This window comes from Molossus molossus, unplaced genomic scaffold, assembly GCF_014108415.1.
Source record: "Molossus molossus isolate mMolMol1 unplaced genomic scaffold, mMolMol1.p scaffold_m16_p_22, whole genome shotgun sequence".
In the NCBI taxonomy this organism is placed as follows: domain Eukaryota; kingdom Metazoa; phylum Chordata; class Mammalia; order Chiroptera; family Molossidae; genus Molossus; species Molossus molossus.
The window spans coordinates 24,883,319-24,901,824 of NW_023425358.1; the positions used below are offsets into that span (position 1 = coordinate 24,883,319).

The window sequence follows — 18,506 nt, forward strand, 5'->3', positions numbered from 1 at the left end:
TGCAAAACATGTTGGTACCATTACACGTAGGTGATTGCTATACAGTGTAGCACAGCAATAAAAATTACTAAAATATATGATACGTATAAAATATAATATGTAGCCGATATGTACAAAGTTTCACTTAAATTCCTTATGTATAAATAAAGTATGCTGAAGTTTATTTAGATTGTTTCACTTTCATATGCAATTATGAAAAAATAGCCGGCGACATGAGATAACTTCTGCATAAAATTGCCGGTCAACAAATTGGAGCAGCGTCTGGTGGTTATTATTAACAAAATGCTCTGAGCCCACTGTCCTGACACTGATGTCCAGCTAAGGGTGGGACTTGACTCTCTAGCTCAAGCACCTGCTGTAGCTCCCTAGTCCTGAGTCCTCCAGTGTAATGTCAAGGCTTCTTTCCTCCTCCTCCCATGCTCACTGGCCACTCCCCATCTCTCTTACCAAAGAGCCAGGACAAGTACACAGGTTGGATCCAGAGCCCCAGCCCCGCACAGCTGTGACTTCCCTCTACGCCAGTCCCCTCTTTGCACTGGCCCAGGTTGACTAAACAACCCGGGCCACGTAGTGGGTAATGGCACAGGTTCGAGAATCAGCCACATTGGGCTCTTCAGTCTGGCTTCACCACCTCCCAGCTGGGTGACTTTGGGAAGCGACTGTTCCTCTCTGTGCTTCCGTTTCCTCGTCTGCAAAGTGGGGACCATTAGACCGCTTACCTTAGCAGGTGGTTTGGGGGATTTGATCCTATCAGACATGTCAAGCCATACCCCTACACCTGGCACGTTTAAAGCATAGTAATAGCAGTTAGCTAACTCACCACTTGGATAGGGTTCCTCCATCTGGGAACGAAGGGGCTGGACTTGACTGCAGTCTCCCCTGGGTGGGGGTAAGGCAGAGCAGCCCACCCCGGGCAGGGTTCCAGGCTGCCCATTTCCACTCCCACATTCTCTTCTCTGCTTTGCATCCTGGGTTCCTGAGGCCAGACAATCCAGAAAACAATTTCTCTGCCTGAAAACATAATAATAATAACTTGAGGCCGTGGAGCAGATGGTCCTCTGAGGCCTTCCCAGCTCTGCATTTTGGGAGTTTATTACAAGGAGCTGACTCAGGGCTGAGCAGTGGGCACGAGCGGTCACAGTGCTACCATTCAGACCCCTGGTGACTTCAAGGGCCACAGCCTAGCCACTCTCCGGCTCCAGACATGGCACCGTGCCCGCTCCGCTCTGCCACCCCAAGAACACCCGCTCCCTAATGGCTCTTCCCCTGCAGACCTCGCCACGCTCTGTTTCCTTCTGTGCATTTTAAACCCTCTGCTTGGCTCCCAGCCGCAGTCGGCTAGAGCACAGCCACTTGTGGGGGAGGATTCCTGTAAATGTGAAAATACACAAAGCACATCCCTAAACAGAAAGCTCAGCAGCAGGATCCATCGGAGGGGAGCATGTTTTTTGGGGGGGTGCTTTCTCTCTCCCCCTCCTTTTTGATCTTTTATTAAGAGCTTGTTTGGATTCTGCGGTTGCCACGGTTGCCACGCTACAGGAGCATTTGGTGGTGGTTGTGAGAAGCTCGTGGAAGGCCGTGTATCAGTTCCACGTCACTCAGCGGGGGCCCAGCCTCGGGGGAGGCCAGGGGGTCTGTCTGCAGGAGGAAGTGGGCTGGCCCTGGAGATCCGCAAGGACCCCGCCCAGGGCCTTGCTGGAGAAAGGCCATTCGCCTTGACCCGCTGTGCGACCTGCAGAAAGTGTCTCCACCTCTCTGAGCCTCAGTCTCTCTACCTGTCCAAGGAGATGATAACACATGTCCGCACAACCTCGCAGGGATGAGGACACGAGGGTGAGGCAAGAGACATGCATCCTTGCTGAGTGTCTACCAAAGGGCACCTGCTGTCTTCTCTGCAACACCCCGTTTCACAGAGGACGGTGAGACCCCAAGAAGTGCAGCGCCTTGTGGGAAGTCAGCCTGGGAGAGGGCGGCCGTCACGTGACTCCACTCACACGTTCTGTGCTCTCACCAGACACCCGCGCCCCTCGGTTGTTCTGGGTGCGCCCCCTACAGCAGCACGTGCGTCCTCACAGCGGCCCCGGAAGCCAAGTGCTGCAACTGTCCCCACTCTTTCGAGGGAGAACACCAGCTTCCTCAGGTGACTCTCGCATTTCCCAGCCCATAAGTTGCAGGGCTGAGAGTTGAATCCAGTCGGCCCAGTCGCAGAGCTCTAACCATCAGCATTTAGAGAGGTTAGAGAAAATGGGGGTGAATGTATGGGGTTTATAGCACCACAGGGAAGCAACATAAATGTCTGTCAATACGGGCCGGGATTAATAATTTGCATTATGCCCGGCCTGTGTGGCTCAGTGGATTGAGCATCGTCCTGTAGACTGAGAGGTCCCGGTTCGATTCCCGGTCAGGGCACGTGCCCGGGTTGTGGGCTCGGTCCCCAGGAGGGGGCGTGTAGGAGGCAGCTGATCAATGTTTCCCTCTCACATTGATGTTTCTATCTCTCTCTCCCTAGAAAATCAATAAAGACATATTTTTTTAAAAAAAATAACTCACATTATGTCCATATAATGAACCACTCCATGAAGACAGATGCTCTAACTTTACTTCGTGTTATCACATGAATAAGTCTTGGAAACACAATATCGAGAGAAAAGCACAAGTTGCGAAGTGGTGCATGGGGTATCACGTTTAGGAGATGTGTAGAAACAGTACTATGCGTTGTTTATGGATATTCACAAATGTAGTGAAAGTAGAAAAGAATGAAGGTGAGGTGACATCTCAAGGCAGGGGAAGAAAAGAGGATGGTTTGGGCTTTGGGAGTCGGGGTCCATGGCGCTGGATCTGTAACATGTTATTTCTTGTAAAAGAAGAGTCTGGAGCCAGAAACGAACTGTTAACGGGAAAACCATAGGCCCAGAATGACGTCACTTGTGCCCAAAGCCCAGGCTACCAAACCTAGATCCAACCCCCGATCTAACTGCAGTCCCTGCCTCTCCCAGGAACCGGATCTCCACCAGCCTGGAATTCTCTGGTCAACACCACTGAAGTCGTCCGTCACGTGGGCCCTGTCCGGCACCACCCCCACCTCCGCCCTAGAAAGAAGAGGCGATCTGCATGATATAAACCCTTCCCCTTCACTTCCCTCCAAAGAAAGTGTCCCGGCCCCCAAATAATTTGTCTTTTCTTTTGTCATAGCTCCCTCGCTCCACCTTCTGCCTACAGAGCCGCTCCACGGTGTGTGGCCCCCAGCACTCTCCTCTTGCGGGTGGGCTGCCGCCAGGGTCATGGGTCACGTTTGTTTGGTTATAAATCACTTTTAAAGCCAGTAAGGTCTTCAGAGTTACTCGGTTTAATTTGGTTTTGTAACAGAACAGGTGTGCTTTGGAAATGTGGATGAAGCCCGGCCGGTGGGGCTCAGTGGTTGAGCATCGACCCATGTATCCAGAGGTCGCCAGTTCAATTCCCGGTCAGGGCACATGCCCGGGTTGTGGGCCCGATCCCCAGTGGGGGGCATGCAGGAGGCGGCCAGTCGATGTTCTCTCTCATCGATGTTTCTCTCTCTCCCTCTCCCTTCCTTTCTCTCTAAAAATAAAAAATAAAAAATTTTAAAATGGGGGATGTGGATGAAAAGGGGGCTCTGTAATATACCTGGCATGTTCAGGGGTGCACATGGCAGGCCTGACATGCTCAGTGACCAAAGGACCCACCCAGGATGGTCTGCTCACAGAATCCTAGGTGGGCAGGTACCCACAGCCCAGGCCTACAGTTGTCTTAGCAAAGAGCCGTTGTGACCACGGTGGGCCCCGTCCATGTTCTCGTGCACGGGATACGTCCCTTTGAAATGTCAGAGCAATTTCTCTTCTACACCCCTCCAAGGCTCCACAGAGCACGAGACCACAGCCCCCTCGCTATCGTCATGCCCCCCCGTGCCGTCTCCACGTACTGTGAATGCCGCTGTCAGCTGCCCTGTGCGCACCGACATAGCCGGATATGTTCTCCGTCCCGCTTATATCCAGTCCCACGGATCTCCCCACGTGCTCCCCCCCCCCCCGGCTTCCTGCACCTTCCTCACGTCCTCTCCTCCGATTCTCACGCCTAACCGAGCAGCTGAACTGCTGTCTCAAAGGAGCATTTGAGAGCCTGCTCCCCAGCAGATGTTGTCAGTTTGGCTCGGACAGACTCCTAAAAACTTACTGCAGGTTTGGACGTTCCTATGTTGACAAAATAGTATAAAAAACCGGAACCGTGTTGAGCACCGCAAGCGGACACAAGGCCCTCAGGTGCCCCTTACAAGGAGCAGGTGCACTGAGAAGTCCCACCCACCCCTTAGCAGCCCCACACCCCAGTTACCTCTCAGTCAAAGAAAACAGCTCAGGCCCCTCCTCCTGACCCCAGCTCCACAGGGTACCAGAGGGAGTGCCCCCGCTTCCCACGGGACCAGACTGTTCCTGCCCTCGCTCAGAACCCTCTGGTGGCACCCCAGGGCCCTCAGGATCAAGCCTACCTCTCTCTGCTGTCGGTATTCACCTTCCCACGCGGGGCTCTGCTACCTGGCCAGCTCGTCTCTTGCTGTCCTTCCTCTAGTTCAGGCCAGAGAACTACCTGCGTGTCCCTCCACCTGGTAGAGGTTTGCTCACGTAGCTAATTTTGCACAGGTGACCCCCATGTTCTGGAAGGCCCTTCCCCGCCCCAGCCTTGGGCTCCTGATGCCGAGCCAAACCCCTCACCACTGTGTCCAGACCCCCTGGGAAGAGCCTGAGGGGCCAGTGGGCCCTGCCAACAGCTGGGCTGGGTGACTCCCCACTTCCCCATCATCATTCCCTGGAGCCGGCGTCGTGTGTTTGCTTGTTGACAGCCTGCATGTCACAGCGTCACCTCGAGGGTAAAATCCAGCTATCGAAAAGCCAGCGAAGGCCCCCAAACAGTTTAATAAAGGAAAAGGACAAAATGACACTGTCCTCTCCTTGAGCCCACAGGTGTCCCTCTGGCTGAGCAGTGGGGTTCCACCTGCCGTCCCCCCTCCTCGCTCTCGCCCCGCCAAGGCTTCGAGACCAGGCACGCGCAGGCGGACAGCGAACGCACCCCAAGTCCTCCCACCCCCTCTTCCTTCAACAAAAGGAAGCACGAAGGGTGGACTGCACGTGTGTGTGTGTGAATAATACAATAATTAATAATAATACGAGAATGAACTGTTTCATGTACTCATAACTGTAAACCTACTTTTGCCCCACCCTGCATATATATAAAGCACGTACCTACTAAATGCATGTATGTGAGTGTGTGACAGGCACCCAGGTCGCACTGCTGGCCTCCAGACCTCAGTTTCCTCATTTGTGAGGTAAGAGACCGGGCCCAGCCCTGACAGTGTATCTGAGTGTATCGTGGAGGGGGCAGAAATCAATGCTCACCTGTACAGTGTGTCCGAATTCTTCTCCTTCCCATCTGCAACCTGGCCTGAAGCCCCACCATTGGTGACCCCCATCCACTCTCCTCTTTAGAAGAGATCGTAGCCCCAGTATGAGCACCCCTAATCCCCCAGAGCAGTGATTTCGCTCCCAGGAGATCCTGGGCTTCCCTGGGACAGGGCTGCTCGTCACAACGCGGGGGTGATACCGCCATCTAGTGGACAGAGGCCAGGGATGCTGCTCCAATTCTCACCGTGCGCAGGACGGCCCCAGGACCCAAGGAGAGGGTCAGAAGTCCTCCCTAGAGTGAGGGCGGTTACTAGATACTTGTGTTGTTAACAGGCTCTGGACGGGGACCGCTGGAACACCCTGGTGGCCCCGAGAGGAGGGAGCATTGAGAGTTTAAGAGAGGGGTCATGTTTGTTCCGCAGCAGCTGCTGGGCCCACCACGTCGCAGGCCCGGTCCCGCTGAATACGCCCCATGTCACTGTGACCTGTCTCTGGGTTCAGGGGGAGGGGTGCTTGCAGAGGTATTGGCTCCTCTGGCAGATCTAAGAACACCGCTCCCCCCACACCCAGGCTTAAGGTGACAATGTCGTCATGTGGAATGACAGGCAGGGGCTGGGGCAGCCACCACATGCCCCTGGGAGCCCAGGTGGTCAGCCAGGCCAGCCAGCCAGGAGGCAAAGGGGTTGTCAGTCGGGCAAGAACGGAGGTTCAGAGAGGTTGGACTCTGGGCCCAAGGTCACACAGCTAAGTAGCTGCAGAGCCATTAGACTCAATGAGGGCTGTTATCCTACCCCCTGTCCACGCTTTCTGGTTCTCTCTATCTCTGTCTCTGTCTCTGTCTCTGTCTCTCTCTCTCTCTCTCACACACACACACACACACACACACACACACGCAGCACCCCAGCACCCCCTTGGGGATAAAAGATAATGCAGGGGACAAGTTGCAAGTCACACTTTATTCACTCGCCAAGAGGTCTGGGGGGATCCTGGGCAGCAGACCAGGCCCCTGGGAAAGAAGAAATGGGGGGCATTAGTTGGAGGGGTGGAAGGCGCCCCGTTGGTGCCACTGCATGTCACGGATGCGGCGCACAGACTGCACCTGGGGATGGGGAGCCCCAAAGTCACTGCTGTCCTTGTAATCTCCCTTCTCCAGCAGGTACTGCAGCCCGCGGTAGCCAGGGTACTGGTAGCCGACCCACCTGCAGCGCCAGAGGGGGAGGGGACGTTAGGAGACAGAAGGAGAAGCATTTGAAAAGAGGGAGAGACAGAGAGAGAGAGAGAGAGAGAGAGAGAATAGCCTTAAGCCATTAGGAAGGGTGGAGCCTCCCAATCTTCACCCTTTAGAATCCAGCCTCTGCTTTCTTCCTTCTCCTGATGGGGAGCTCACTACCTCATGAAACAACGTTTGACTGAAGACCTGATACCGGGATCAGACAAAGGGGGGATCTTAAGTTCACTTAAGCTTAGAACAAGACAGGCCTCTTATCCTAACCCCAAGCCCAGCTGCAAGGCTGAAAGAGAGAACTCGACAGGGCTGGAGAGGTCCCAGAAGCCCTCTGCACTCCCGGAACCACTGGAAGCTGTGCCCAGTCAGGGGTCACTCACTCTTTTCAGGACCCGATGAAAGTCAGTCGTCTCCCCAGAAAACATGCCACAGCCCTGGCCCGCAGGGACCTGCCTGGCCAGCCCCCGGAGACACCCGGGCCCTGCTTCTCAGTCTCCAGCCCACGTGCCTGCCCTCTGGCCACTCTGACCTCTGCAGAGCCCCTCACCCTCACCAGGGCCCCTCGTCACCCCTGCAATTCCTGCTGTTTTTCCAGCTCTCAGCTCGAGAGTCCCTTCCTCAGTGCAGGAGCCCAGATGTGTGTGATTCTTCAATTATTCACAGCTGTCCCCGGCCAGCCCGCCAGCGACACCGGCCGAAGCCAGGTCCCCAGCCCAGCCTGGCGCGTGGCAGCACCGAGAACCGGAATCAAGGACTGCAGAGCGAAGGGGACGATGGACGCAGAACTTTTGACGCTCTTCTGGGGGTTTGACACCCCAGAAAGCCAGTCTGTGTTGGTAAACTACCTCCCTTGGGGGAGCAAAGTCTTGATGTGTAGCATTTTCCGATTTCCCTGGTGTAAATACTAGCCGCCACAGCTCGCCACCGCCCCACGCCCCTCTGCGGACCCCCGTGAAATTCACATTTTTCCATGAGAAATTCCCCAAAGCCGATGACCAAGGTCAGGTGGGAAATGACGACCCCTCTGACCCAGCTCGGGAGTTCATGCACTAGCAGGCCACCCGGGCTGGACTCGCTGCCCTCAGGCTCTGTGACCCCTCACCTCATTCCCTCTGCTGCCCCCTGCTGCCCTGCCCCCCACCAGCATGTCCTGTCGTCCTGCTTTGGGGGCTGAGGTTATGGCCACGGTCTCTCTCCTCCAAAGGTGGCGTGTTGCCTAGAAGGCAGGTCTGGGTGGAACTCCGGGGCCTGAAAGCCACCACACGTGGGCTGATGACGTCCACCCCGTCTCCACCGTGAAGACAGGTCGGGAGTGTCCAGGATATCCCCCCCCCCCTCAGGGCAGAGCAGAGCAGGACTCAGGACGGGGTCTGGGCTCCGGGGGGAGGGACCAGCCAGGCCTGGGTCTGCACTCACGTGCCACTCTGCACCCGCACGGAGGACACTTTTTCCTGGTAGCCGTGGGCATGGAAGCTGGGCACGTCATCATCTATAATCTCCATCTTCTTCCCCGTGAAGTTGGGGTTCTCATAGAGGATGATCTTATGCTCCTGGCTGTCCTGTTAATGGGGAGTGGGGGGTCAGTGCAGAGGGGGCCTGGGGTGAGCCTTCCCACCCAGCCTCCTGCCCTGGAGTTAGGATCAACGGCTGCCACCACGGCCCTGTGCCCAGTACCCCCACGTCCGTGTCTGTGACAAATGCAATAAATAGTGTCCATTTGCTGAGCTCCTACTGGGCCGCTGTCGTGTAATGGACACTCCAGACTCTGCACTTAGTGGGTATTTGATTCTGAAATGTCGTTTTCCCGCTCACAGCCTCAACTCCTTTGTAAGATAAATGACAGCCACGGTCCACACACACACACACACACACACACACACACACAGACACACAACCCTGTGGTGCCTCCAGGTGATGGGATAGTTCGTCTTTCCTTCACCTCCATCTCCACGTCTTCCTGTCCTCCTGTTCTTGCACCATTTTCCTCAGTTACCTCCTTTAATCCTTTAGATCTCTCCCTTGCCATTTGGCCGATGAGAACACAGAGGCTCAGAGAGGTAAAGTGACTTGCCCAAGGTCACACAGCGGGGAGTGTCAGAGCCAACCTAGGAGCTCAGGTCTGTAGAAGGCCGAGTCCAGTGTTCTCGTCTTCTACAAGCCTTGGGGAGAACTGGACAGGGCTGGGTGTGTGGCTGAGCTTGCCGGACTCTGTGCCCACCTGAGAGTTCACACCCTGGGGAGATCGGGGTCGGAGAAGCACTGACCGGTCACACTGGCTCGAGTTACGAGTAAGAGCGGAACCCCCTCTCCACCACAGCCCATGCAGAAGTTTCCTTAATATTTACAGAGGACGTAACTGCTTGAGCCATTGCTCTGTGGCAAGAGTTGTGCAACCTGGGGACACGGTGCACACAGGATGGAATGTGAACAGCGCCCCCCCTGGCCACTTGGAAGTCTTGTGAATGGAGCCCTGTGGGGCTTGCCACGTGGCAGCTCCCAGGCTAAGCATGATGGACTGTCGGGACAGCAGCTATGAATATCCCCATCTTACAGAGGGGGAAACTGAGGCTCAGGGAGGGGCAGCGACTCTGGCAAGGTCACACAGCCTGGAAGTCCCTTGCCCATCAGAAGGGGCACACTGCCAGGGATGAAGGCTTCTGTTGGGTACCCACACCCCCTAACTCCAAGGAGAGAAGGAGAAGGGCAGGGGGCTCACCACTTTGATGGGCCTCAGGGAGCTGAGGGAGTCCGTCCTCCGACTGCTGGTCCAAGAGTCCCAGCGGGGGTACTCACCCTTCTCGAACACAAACTGTTCACCTTTGCAGTTGGATTGTTCATAGCCCACCCAGCTGCAGGGGAGACAGAGAGAGCAGCTCACACTTGCTTGGCTCATCCAGGAACAAGAGCCCCACCTAACTCCAAGAGCATCAGCTCGGTGATCCAGAACCCAGCACTATGCTGGCTTCAGCCATCTGGAGACCAATCAGGACATCAGACAGGTGCCCCAAAGATGTCCCAGCACAGACACCGATCTGTCGGGCCCATGGTACGCTGGAATGAAGCCGGCTCTCAAAGACAAAAACAAACAAAACCCTGGTTACGGCATCTGCCAATTTCCATGGTGTAAATGCTCCCACCATGGCCGATGGCAAGCTGTCAAGGTGACATCCCTGCATGTGGCGTTGGGAAGGGATGTGCCCAGTCAGCCTCCGGCCCTGAGAACTCCAGAGCACCACCTCATCGAAAGCTTCCGCACCTACCTCATCCACTCCCCCCTTCTCTGTGGCTCTGTTTCCTCTTTTGCTCTGGATGGTCGTCTCTTGACTCGTACTTGACACAAAACTCAGTCTCTGAGATCCACAGGAAAAGAGAAATAGTCCCCTAAAGGGAAGGATTGCCTTCCGGGGGCATATGGCCAATAGAGGACAGGGAAATAGGAAAAGGAACACACACACTTCAAAATGCCCCGCATGTGGAGGCCCTCACTGCCAGGGTGAGCCCTGCAGCCCGAGGCCGTAGCGGTGGCCCGGAACGAGAACCTACGTCGTTAATGGGTGGCGTGAGCACGTGTCTTGCTGCTTTTATTTATTCATTTTCAAATGTTTTCATTGATTTGTGAGAGAAAGGAAGGAGTGAGAAAGAGAGAGAGAGAAACATCAATCAGTTGCATCCCATCCGGGGACAGAACCTGCCACCTGGCATGTGCCCTGGCTGGGAATTGAACTGGCGACTTTTTGGTGCACGAGGTGATGCTCAACCAACCGAGCCACCGGCCAGGGCTCTTACTGCATTTAGACGAGGATGTGCTCTTGAGCCAGCGATTTTGCTCTAGGTCACGGGTCCTTAGAAAACAGTCGTCAAGACCTCACTGATATGGCTCAGTGGTTAGAGCATCGGCCTGCAGATCAATGAGTCATGGGTTCGATTCTGGTCAAGGACATGTACCTGGGGACATGTACCAGTTTGGTCCCCAGCCCTGGTCAAAGTCGTGTGGGAGGCAACCAATCAATGTGTCTCTCACATTGATGTTTCTCTCCCTCTCTCCCTCTCCCTCCCACTCTATCTGAAGATAAATGGAAAAGTATCCCCAGATAAGGATTTAAAAACTAATAATAATAACAATAATAATATTAATAAAATAAAAAATAAACTCCACCCAACACTCAGGGCCTGTGTAAGTGAAGCGCGGCACATCCCACAGTGGGGAGGACGACACCGTGGACGTTCACGGGGAGGACACGGACTCGCCAGCTCCACCAGGCGGGCCACAGGCGGGCGTGGGGAATGCAGGTCCCTGGGCTCCCCGACCGCGATGAGATTCAACGGGGCGGGGTGGGGCCCCAGCTTCTGTGATTCGGATGCAGACTTGCCTCGGAAAGATTCTCTGGGACACACTGGCATGAAGCACTGTTGCACGACATGCAGAGAACTCAGGATCTCTTGCAAAGTTTCGGAATGAGGAGTTACGAGACCGTGTGGCTAGCATGATCCGATCGTGATGAAACATGTCAAATATGCGCTTGTATTATACATTTTCATCAAAATCAGATATAGAGATAGATATAGATATCTACTTCTGCTCCACCTGTGTATACATGCATCTCTCTCTCTCTCTCCCTATACACACACACACACACACACACAGAAAAATCTATTTCTATCCAAAGTTTATCAATGGTTACTTCTGAGTTGTAAGATTAGCGTCATATTTTTTTCCCTCAGCCATTTCTTCTTAATTTTAAACAATAAACATAAATACATTAAAGAATCGAAAGTTCTGTCTTTACAAAGAAGGCAGAGGGTGTAAATACCACTGGGGAAACCCTTCCCTCCGAGTACTAAGGAAAGACAGCCGACGCAGGTGTGGCGCCGGCTCTCCGGCCCCCAGACGCCTGAGTGTCACACAAGGCTCGGCAGCGCCACTCCGTGGCCGTGTTGTCCCTTCTGCAGACTCTGATTCCAGAGGGGACATCGAACTCTGCAGAGTTCCCTGAGGACCTTGAGGTGTGGTGCAGGTGACCCAGGACCTTCAGCCACACAGATTCACTGACATGTTGGGGAGGGGTCACCAGTGGCCCCCCCAATTCCTGGGGCTCTTCCAGAGAAGGAGTGGCCAGGGACCACAAAGAGAGGCCCCGCAGGCTGGGCTCAGCCACATGACAGGACAGAGTAGTTACTGCCTACTGACCACCTCCCTTCCTCTCTCGGGTGGGGCCCCAGGCCTGCTGACCCCTGGATACATTGGTGACTCCGCTAAGACCCAGCACGGCCACGATTTGGGGAGGGAGGGTGGGTGCAGGGCTCGGACAGCCAGCTACCCTCCCAGGAGAGAGCGGCCCTGGAGCCAGGGCCGGGCAGTCTGGACAGGCCCACGAGAGTCACTGGGACTCTCTCCCTGCTCCGAGGAAGTGACTGACCTCGGTGTCAGGCTTCCCACATGAGCTCTGTTCTGTCATCCTCAGGAGGACATGGGTGTCCTCATCCCACAGAGGAGGAAACTGAGGCTCAGAGAGGCAAGCCAGCCAGCCCAGAGGTGCTGGAGGCAGGATTTGAACCCAGCTCTACCTAACTCCAAAGCACACGTTCTCCCGACAGGCTGCTGGGCCCGAAGTCCTGGTCGCCCCCGACCACAGTCTAGGAGCCCGGTGAAGGCTGATCCCCCAGCTCCCAGCCCGATCGCCTCCGCCTGGCCCTGCGGCCAGGGGCGGCCCCGCCAGCACGTACGGTCCAGCCTGCACCAGGACGGAGCCTGCCTTCTCCACGCCGGTCTCCTTCAGGTTGGGGCAGGGCCCGCTGAGCTCATGGGAACGGCCCTGGAAGTTCTCCTGCTCGAAGATGATGATCTGGAACAGCAGCAGAAAGTCAGACCCAGGAGGAGGGAGAGCAGGCAGTGGGGCGGGAGGGGGCTCAGGGGCCTCGAAGGAGGACGAGGGGCTCCACCCTGGAGAGTCACAAAGCCAACGTCAAGTCAGACAGTCCTGGCTCAGCCGGTTACCAGCTGTGAGACCTTGAGCCTCAGTTTCCCCATCTATAAAATGGGAAACAAAGACAGATGGAAGGGTGCAGAGAAGCATGACAGCGCACGGTATGGGCTCTGTGCAGGGGAGGCATAGAGATGTACATGAAGGCACCAGACAAGCCCAGCCCGTGTGGCTCAGTGGTTGAGCGTCGACCATGTACCAAGAGGTTCCCTGTCAGGGCACATGCCCAGGTTGTGGGCCCGATCCCCAATGGGGGGCATGCAGGAGGCGGCCAGTCGATGTTCTCGCTCATTGATGTTTCTATCTCTGTCTTTCCCTCTCCCTTCCTCTCTCTAAAAATCAATAAAGAAAAAGTAAATAAATAAAAAAGGCACCAGAGTGGGCTCGCGGCAGAGCTGAACCAAGCCCCAGCGTGTCTGACCGTTTCCACTAAGCAGCACTTGGAGACGCTAACACGGGCAGAGGGCACCTGGGATCGTGGCCACAGGCTGTGCCCAAGCCAGCGGGTCGGATGCGGCCCCAGAGCCTGTGTTTCCCGTGAGTCCCAGGTGAGGCGGTCCCGCTGGTCCCAGAGCCCAGCAGGAGCAGCGGGGGCTGGGGCACAGGGCTGAGCTTCTGCTCCCGCCGGAGGGCTGGTGCCGGCGCCATCCACACCCTGCACCCCGCACCCCGCACCCCGCATCACCAGTAAAGCCTCACATCCCTGCGCCCTTTCTTTAAGCCTCTGAGGCAGGTGTCCCTCTGACCTCCCCCAAGGATGCTTCTTAAGGAAACTTCTCGCCCCTGCCTCACCTGGTCCCTCTCATCGGCCCGAGGCCTCAGAGCCAAGTGCTAGCGGGGGGCCAGCTGGCACCTGGGAGGGTTCCAGACAGCAGTGGGGGGGGCTGCCTCTGGTGAGGGGTGGGCTCAGGGCAGCGGGCTCCCAGGAGGGCCGCCGTGCAATCCACGCGGTCAGCACCGGCTGGGTAAGCATGTCCCTCTCTCCCAGGCCGGGGATTAGCCACATAAAGCCAAGGGAGGGGGGCCCGCCAGGGCTCAGAGACAAATTCCATGGGCTCAATCCAGCTTTTATGGTCACTGAGTCGACAGCAGATGGTCAGGAGACACGGGCACGGACGTCGCCTCGGCTGCATCCAGCCGTGCAACCCTAGGAAACCACTTGCCTGCTCTGGGTCCCGGCTGCCCCATCCGTGAAATGGGCGGTCTCACCTGTTTTGCAGGGTTACTGAGAAGAGTCAAGAACATGGAAGTGAGGGGCCGGTTGATTATTTCCCTGCCCGGGAGACAAGGATTTGCAGGGGTGAGGAGAGCGAGGAATGTCAGGCCTCCCATGCGTCTGAAAGGCCTCAGAGAGCTCAGCATTCTTATTCCTCTGGTTGTTGATCGACAGATGGATGCTGACACTTGACATCGTTCTAACCCTTTAAACCTGCGCTGTCCACTGACTACATGTCTATCGGACAAGGGCAGCTAACTCGGATTAAGACGAGTCATCAGTATAAAATACACATCAGGCTGAAGATTTAGTGTGAATGAAACAATGTAACCGAGCTTCCTAATACTTTTTCTACTGATTATATACTAGGACATACGCTATGGAGACTTTTCTGTTTCTTACTACTTTTTGAACGTGGCTCCCAGGAAATGTTCGATTACATAGGTTCTATGTATGCTCCAGTTCTATGTCTAAATCATGGCCTTTGCGCTGTTCCTCAAGTTCATCCAGCTCGTCCCGACCCCTGGGCCTTTGCATTTGCTGCGCCCTTGGCCTGGAAAGCTCTCCCCAGACCCTGCTCCCCAATTTCCAGATGGCTGCTCCCTGACTTGGCCGGGGTCTCCAGTCCCAAGCCACCTCCTCAGAGAGGCCCTCCCCGGGCACCACAGACAACACTCCATTCCTCGTCCACCCCGACACTCAGGAAGCCTCTCTCCATGTGTCTTTGCAACACTGCTCACTCCTTGAAGCCATATATTTATTTGGTTTGTTTATTGTCTGTCTTGCCTCTGGGACGTAAGCCCCTCGAGGGACAGGATGGGGTGACAAAGGGCGGTTCCAGGATGGACGCCTCGCCCCGGGCCCCGGAGGCAGAGGGAAACGGGCAGCCTGGTGGACGGTGGCGGGCAGGGGTTTGGGCAGGCGGGGTATGACGAGCTTACGCTGGGGCAGGATCCCGACACCCTCAGGAGGGCGGAGGACGAGAAAGCAAAGAAGTCACTACTAGTAGCTGGCATCGGGTGGACACAGCCCAGCCAGTTGGGCTGAGCCTGTGCTCTTGGCCTCTGCACAATCACCCCGTGTCATGAACTCCATTCTCTTCATGTCATGAGTGAGGAACTGAGCTCAGACTGGGCAGGTGGCTGGTCGGGTCACACAGCAGTGTGGAGCTGGGACTCAAACCCCATGTCCCCTTCACAAGGCCTTTCATAGCTGGGACTGGGGGTCCACCCCACCCCTGGGGAACCCCCAAAGCTGGGAGCTGGTGCTGGGAATCCTGGCCTGCCGGTTGTGGGTCAAAGTCAGCTTGTGCCCGGGGGGGGGGGTGCTGAGGCCCAGGGCGGGGCAGGGGCAGAGAGAGGGAGGCCCGGGGAGGCAGATGCCAACCTCCACTCTACAGAAGGGAAACCGAGTCTGGTAGAGGAGCTCTGCTGGCCCCCCGGCCCCTCCCGTGCGCACCCACCTTGGGGTTGAGAGCCTGTGGTTTGCCTGCTGGGGTCTGGTGGGTCTGGTGGTCCGAGGCCATGGCGGGCTGTCCCCTGCGAGAATGACCTGGAAGACACGGGGGAAGCTGCAGTGAGGACCCTCTGGCCCTCGGCTTTCTCATCCGGGGTCTCGGTCCCACCGCTGCAGGCTCAGCCCCGCTGGGTCCAGGCTGCCCTGGGCCTGCGGGTCAGCAGGCGGGTGCCCAACCTCCGTCCTTAGCTTCACTTCTTCGTGTCCACACCAGCTCCAGAGAGAAAAATGCAATCTACTAAAACCTAAAATGAATAGAATAGCTTAACTGGGGTCTCTGTGGGTCCCTGTAACTCAGCTCCAAACAACGAAAGCCACGCAGAATGCAGACCATCGGCATTATGCAGGAATGTCCTGATGGAAGGACAGCGACGATGTGGGCAAAGGAGACCCACGCGCTGGCCGTGCTTGGCCGTGTCACGGCTCTCAGTTGTAGTCTCACAAAGTCCCCTGTCCCCTGGTCCTGGGCAGGTCGCCCTCTCTGTGCCTCAATGTCCTGTTCTGCAACGTGGGGACGGTTATGGCGCCTGGGAACATCCAGGAACAAGGCGTGATGATTCAATTGCAGAACCCAGGACAGGCAGAGGCCCCCAAAGACTCTGGGCGCTCAGTATGTGGCACGACCAGTACTTTGCACTTTGAAGTCACCTGTCGCTGGAGTCCCAGGGCCCATGACCACTTCCCAGCCCCGTGCTCCCAAGCGGGACAGGCAGCAGACACCTGAAACGTTCGTGAACATGGAGACAGCTGACTCACCGCCCAGAAACAAAGCCGAACCTTCACTGGGTTGATTCCTTCCTCCCGCAAACCCTTAGATTCTGTCCCCCACTCGCTGGCAAGACGAGGATGCTGACGGGCATTTACTGTTAGTGACATTGCCCTGTTCCCCCTCCGCCCCAGGCACTGGCCAGACCGTCCACCTACATTATCCAAGCACCACAGCACAGGACGTTTTAGGACCCCTCTCCCCATTTCACAGAAAAGAAAACTGAGGCTTCTCATGCAGACGTCCGCCCAACGTCACCTGGTCAGAAAGTAGTGACCTCTGGAATGGAACCCGCCTCCCACACTTCCCATCAGGGCTGAGCATGAGAGGAAAAGGCAAGGCGAGCGAGAGGGGCCATCTTACCAGCGACGCCGGCCCCCGAGAGCGTCTGTGAAGCCCCGCTGGGGGGCGGTGGCCTTTATACCGTCCCCAGGAGTGCCAGGGCCAGCACGGGTGACCGCTGAGCCCCCGGGGACAGCAGGGGAGGACGGTGGATTAAGCTCACACCAAAGCCCAGGTCAGCAAATGCCCACAGACATTGTGTCTCCAACAATAATGTCATGAGCTTTCAGATTTGGCCATGCCAGGGTGGTCAGGCGGCCGGGCAAGGAGCTGCCCGCTTTGCATGCATCAGCCATGCAGCTGCCAGGGCCGGGGGCAGGCTGGGGTCACTGGGGTGGCCAGTCGAGCCGCGGGGAAGGCAGACAGAGGCAGAAACCACGCACTCAACACAAGCATGTCGGCCATCTATTTGATGCCAAGCTCTGTTCCAGGAGGTGGTGTCAGGGATGGGACCTGGGCCAGCCTGGACCATCCAAGAAAGCTCAGGGGAAGAGCTGAAGTCCTCAGCAGGAATCGGGAGAAATTAGCCTGGGAAACCAGGCTGGGAACACAGTTCCAACCAGGGCCAGGCCCCGGGCTAGGTGGCTGAGGTGGGCAGGGGCTTGATGGCACAGGGCCAGGAGAGTGCCCTTCATTCTGATTCCCTGGGCTGTCCTGGCACCTGCTGTTCTTTTCCTTCTTTCTTCCCTTCCCTTCCTTCCTCCCTTCCTCCCTTCCTCCCTTCCTCCCTTCCTCTCTTCCTCCCTTCCTCCCTTCCTTCCTTCCCTCCCTTCCCTTTCCCCCCTTCCTTCCTTCCTTCCTTTCTTCCTCCCTTCCTTCCTTCCCTCCCTTCCCTTTCCCCCCTTCCTTCCCTCCCTCCCTCCCTCCCTCCCTCCCTTCCTTCCTCCCTTCCTCCCTTCTTCCCTTCCTCCCTCCCTCCCTCCCTCCCTCCCTCCCTTCCCTCCCTCCCTCCCTCCCTCCCTCCCTCCCTCCCTCCCTCCCTCCCTCCCTCCCTCCCTTCCTCCCTTCTTCCCTTTCTCCCTCCCTCCCTCCCTCCCTCCCTCCCTCCCTCCCTTCCTTCCTTCCTTCCTTCCTTCCTTCCTTCCTTCCTTTTTCATTCCTCACCTGAGGATATTTTTCTTTCCCGCACTGATTTTCCCCTTCCCGTTCTGTCCCCAGCGTTGTTGTCCATGTCCATTGTCATTCACACATGCATATAAGTTCTGTGGTTTAACTCTCCCCCACCACGCCCTCTTTTGGGGATTGTCAGTCTGTACCCCACTTCCACGTCTCTGGGACTACCCCATTCCTCAGACTGTTATGTTCATTATATTCCATATATTATGTTGAGATATGATCCCTCTATTCCCACACTGCTGAGTGTTTTTATCAGAAATGGATGCTGGATTTTGTCGAAGGCTTTTTCGGCATCTATTGATATGATCATGTGGTTTTTATTCTTCATTTTATTTATGTGGTGTATCACATTTATTGATTTGCGAATATTGTACCAGCCTTGCATCCCTGGAAAGAATCCCACTTGGTCACAGTGGATAATTTTTTTAATGTATTGCTGGATCCGATTTGCTAGTGTTTTGGAATTAGAATTATGCTGGTCTCATAAAACAAGTTTGGAAGTCTTCCTTCTTCTTGAATTTTTTGAAATAGTTTGAGGAGAATGGGTGTTAGTTGTTTTTTGAATGTTCGGTAACCCCACCCCCACCCCCAAGCCATCCGGGCCTGGGCTTTTGTTTGCTGGGAGAGTCTTGATTACCTCTTCAATTTCCTTAGTTGTTATTGGTCTGTTCAAGTTTTCCATCTCTTCCGGTCCAGTTTTAGGAAGCTATGTGTTTCTAGAAATTTGTCCTTTTTGCTTAGTTTGTCGAATTCGTTGCCATATAAATTGTTCATAGTAGTTGTTAACGATCTTTTGTATTTCTGTGGTGTCAGTTGTTACTTCTCCTTTTTTATTTCTGATTTTGTGTATTTGGGTTCTCTCTGTTTCTTGGTGAGTCTAGCTAAGGGTCCATCAATCTTGTTTATCTTTTCAAAAAACCAGCTCTTTGTTTCA

At 55.6% G+C, this 18,506-nt stretch overlaps 1 protein-coding gene across 1 annotated transcript; it reads right to left on the minus strand.

The window, feature by feature from the left end:
- Positions 1-6,348: 6,348 nt before the first annotated feature.
- Positions 6,349-16,558, minus strand: CRYBB2 (crystallin beta B2). The gene is made up of 6 exons (XM_036277000.1): positions 16,478-16,558; positions 15,296-15,384; positions 12,361-12,479; positions 9,353-9,485; positions 8,053-8,195; positions 6,349-6,610 (listed from the first exon to the last, which is right to left on the minus strand). Exons 2-6 carry the CDS (start codon positions 15,356-15,358, stop codon positions 6,442-6,444), a joined length of 627 nt encoding a protein of 208 aa, XP_036132893.1. The 5' UTR covers positions 15,359-15,384; positions 16,478-16,558; the 3' UTR covers positions 6,349-6,441.
- Between the last annotated feature and the right edge of the window lie 1,948 nt (positions 16,559-18,506).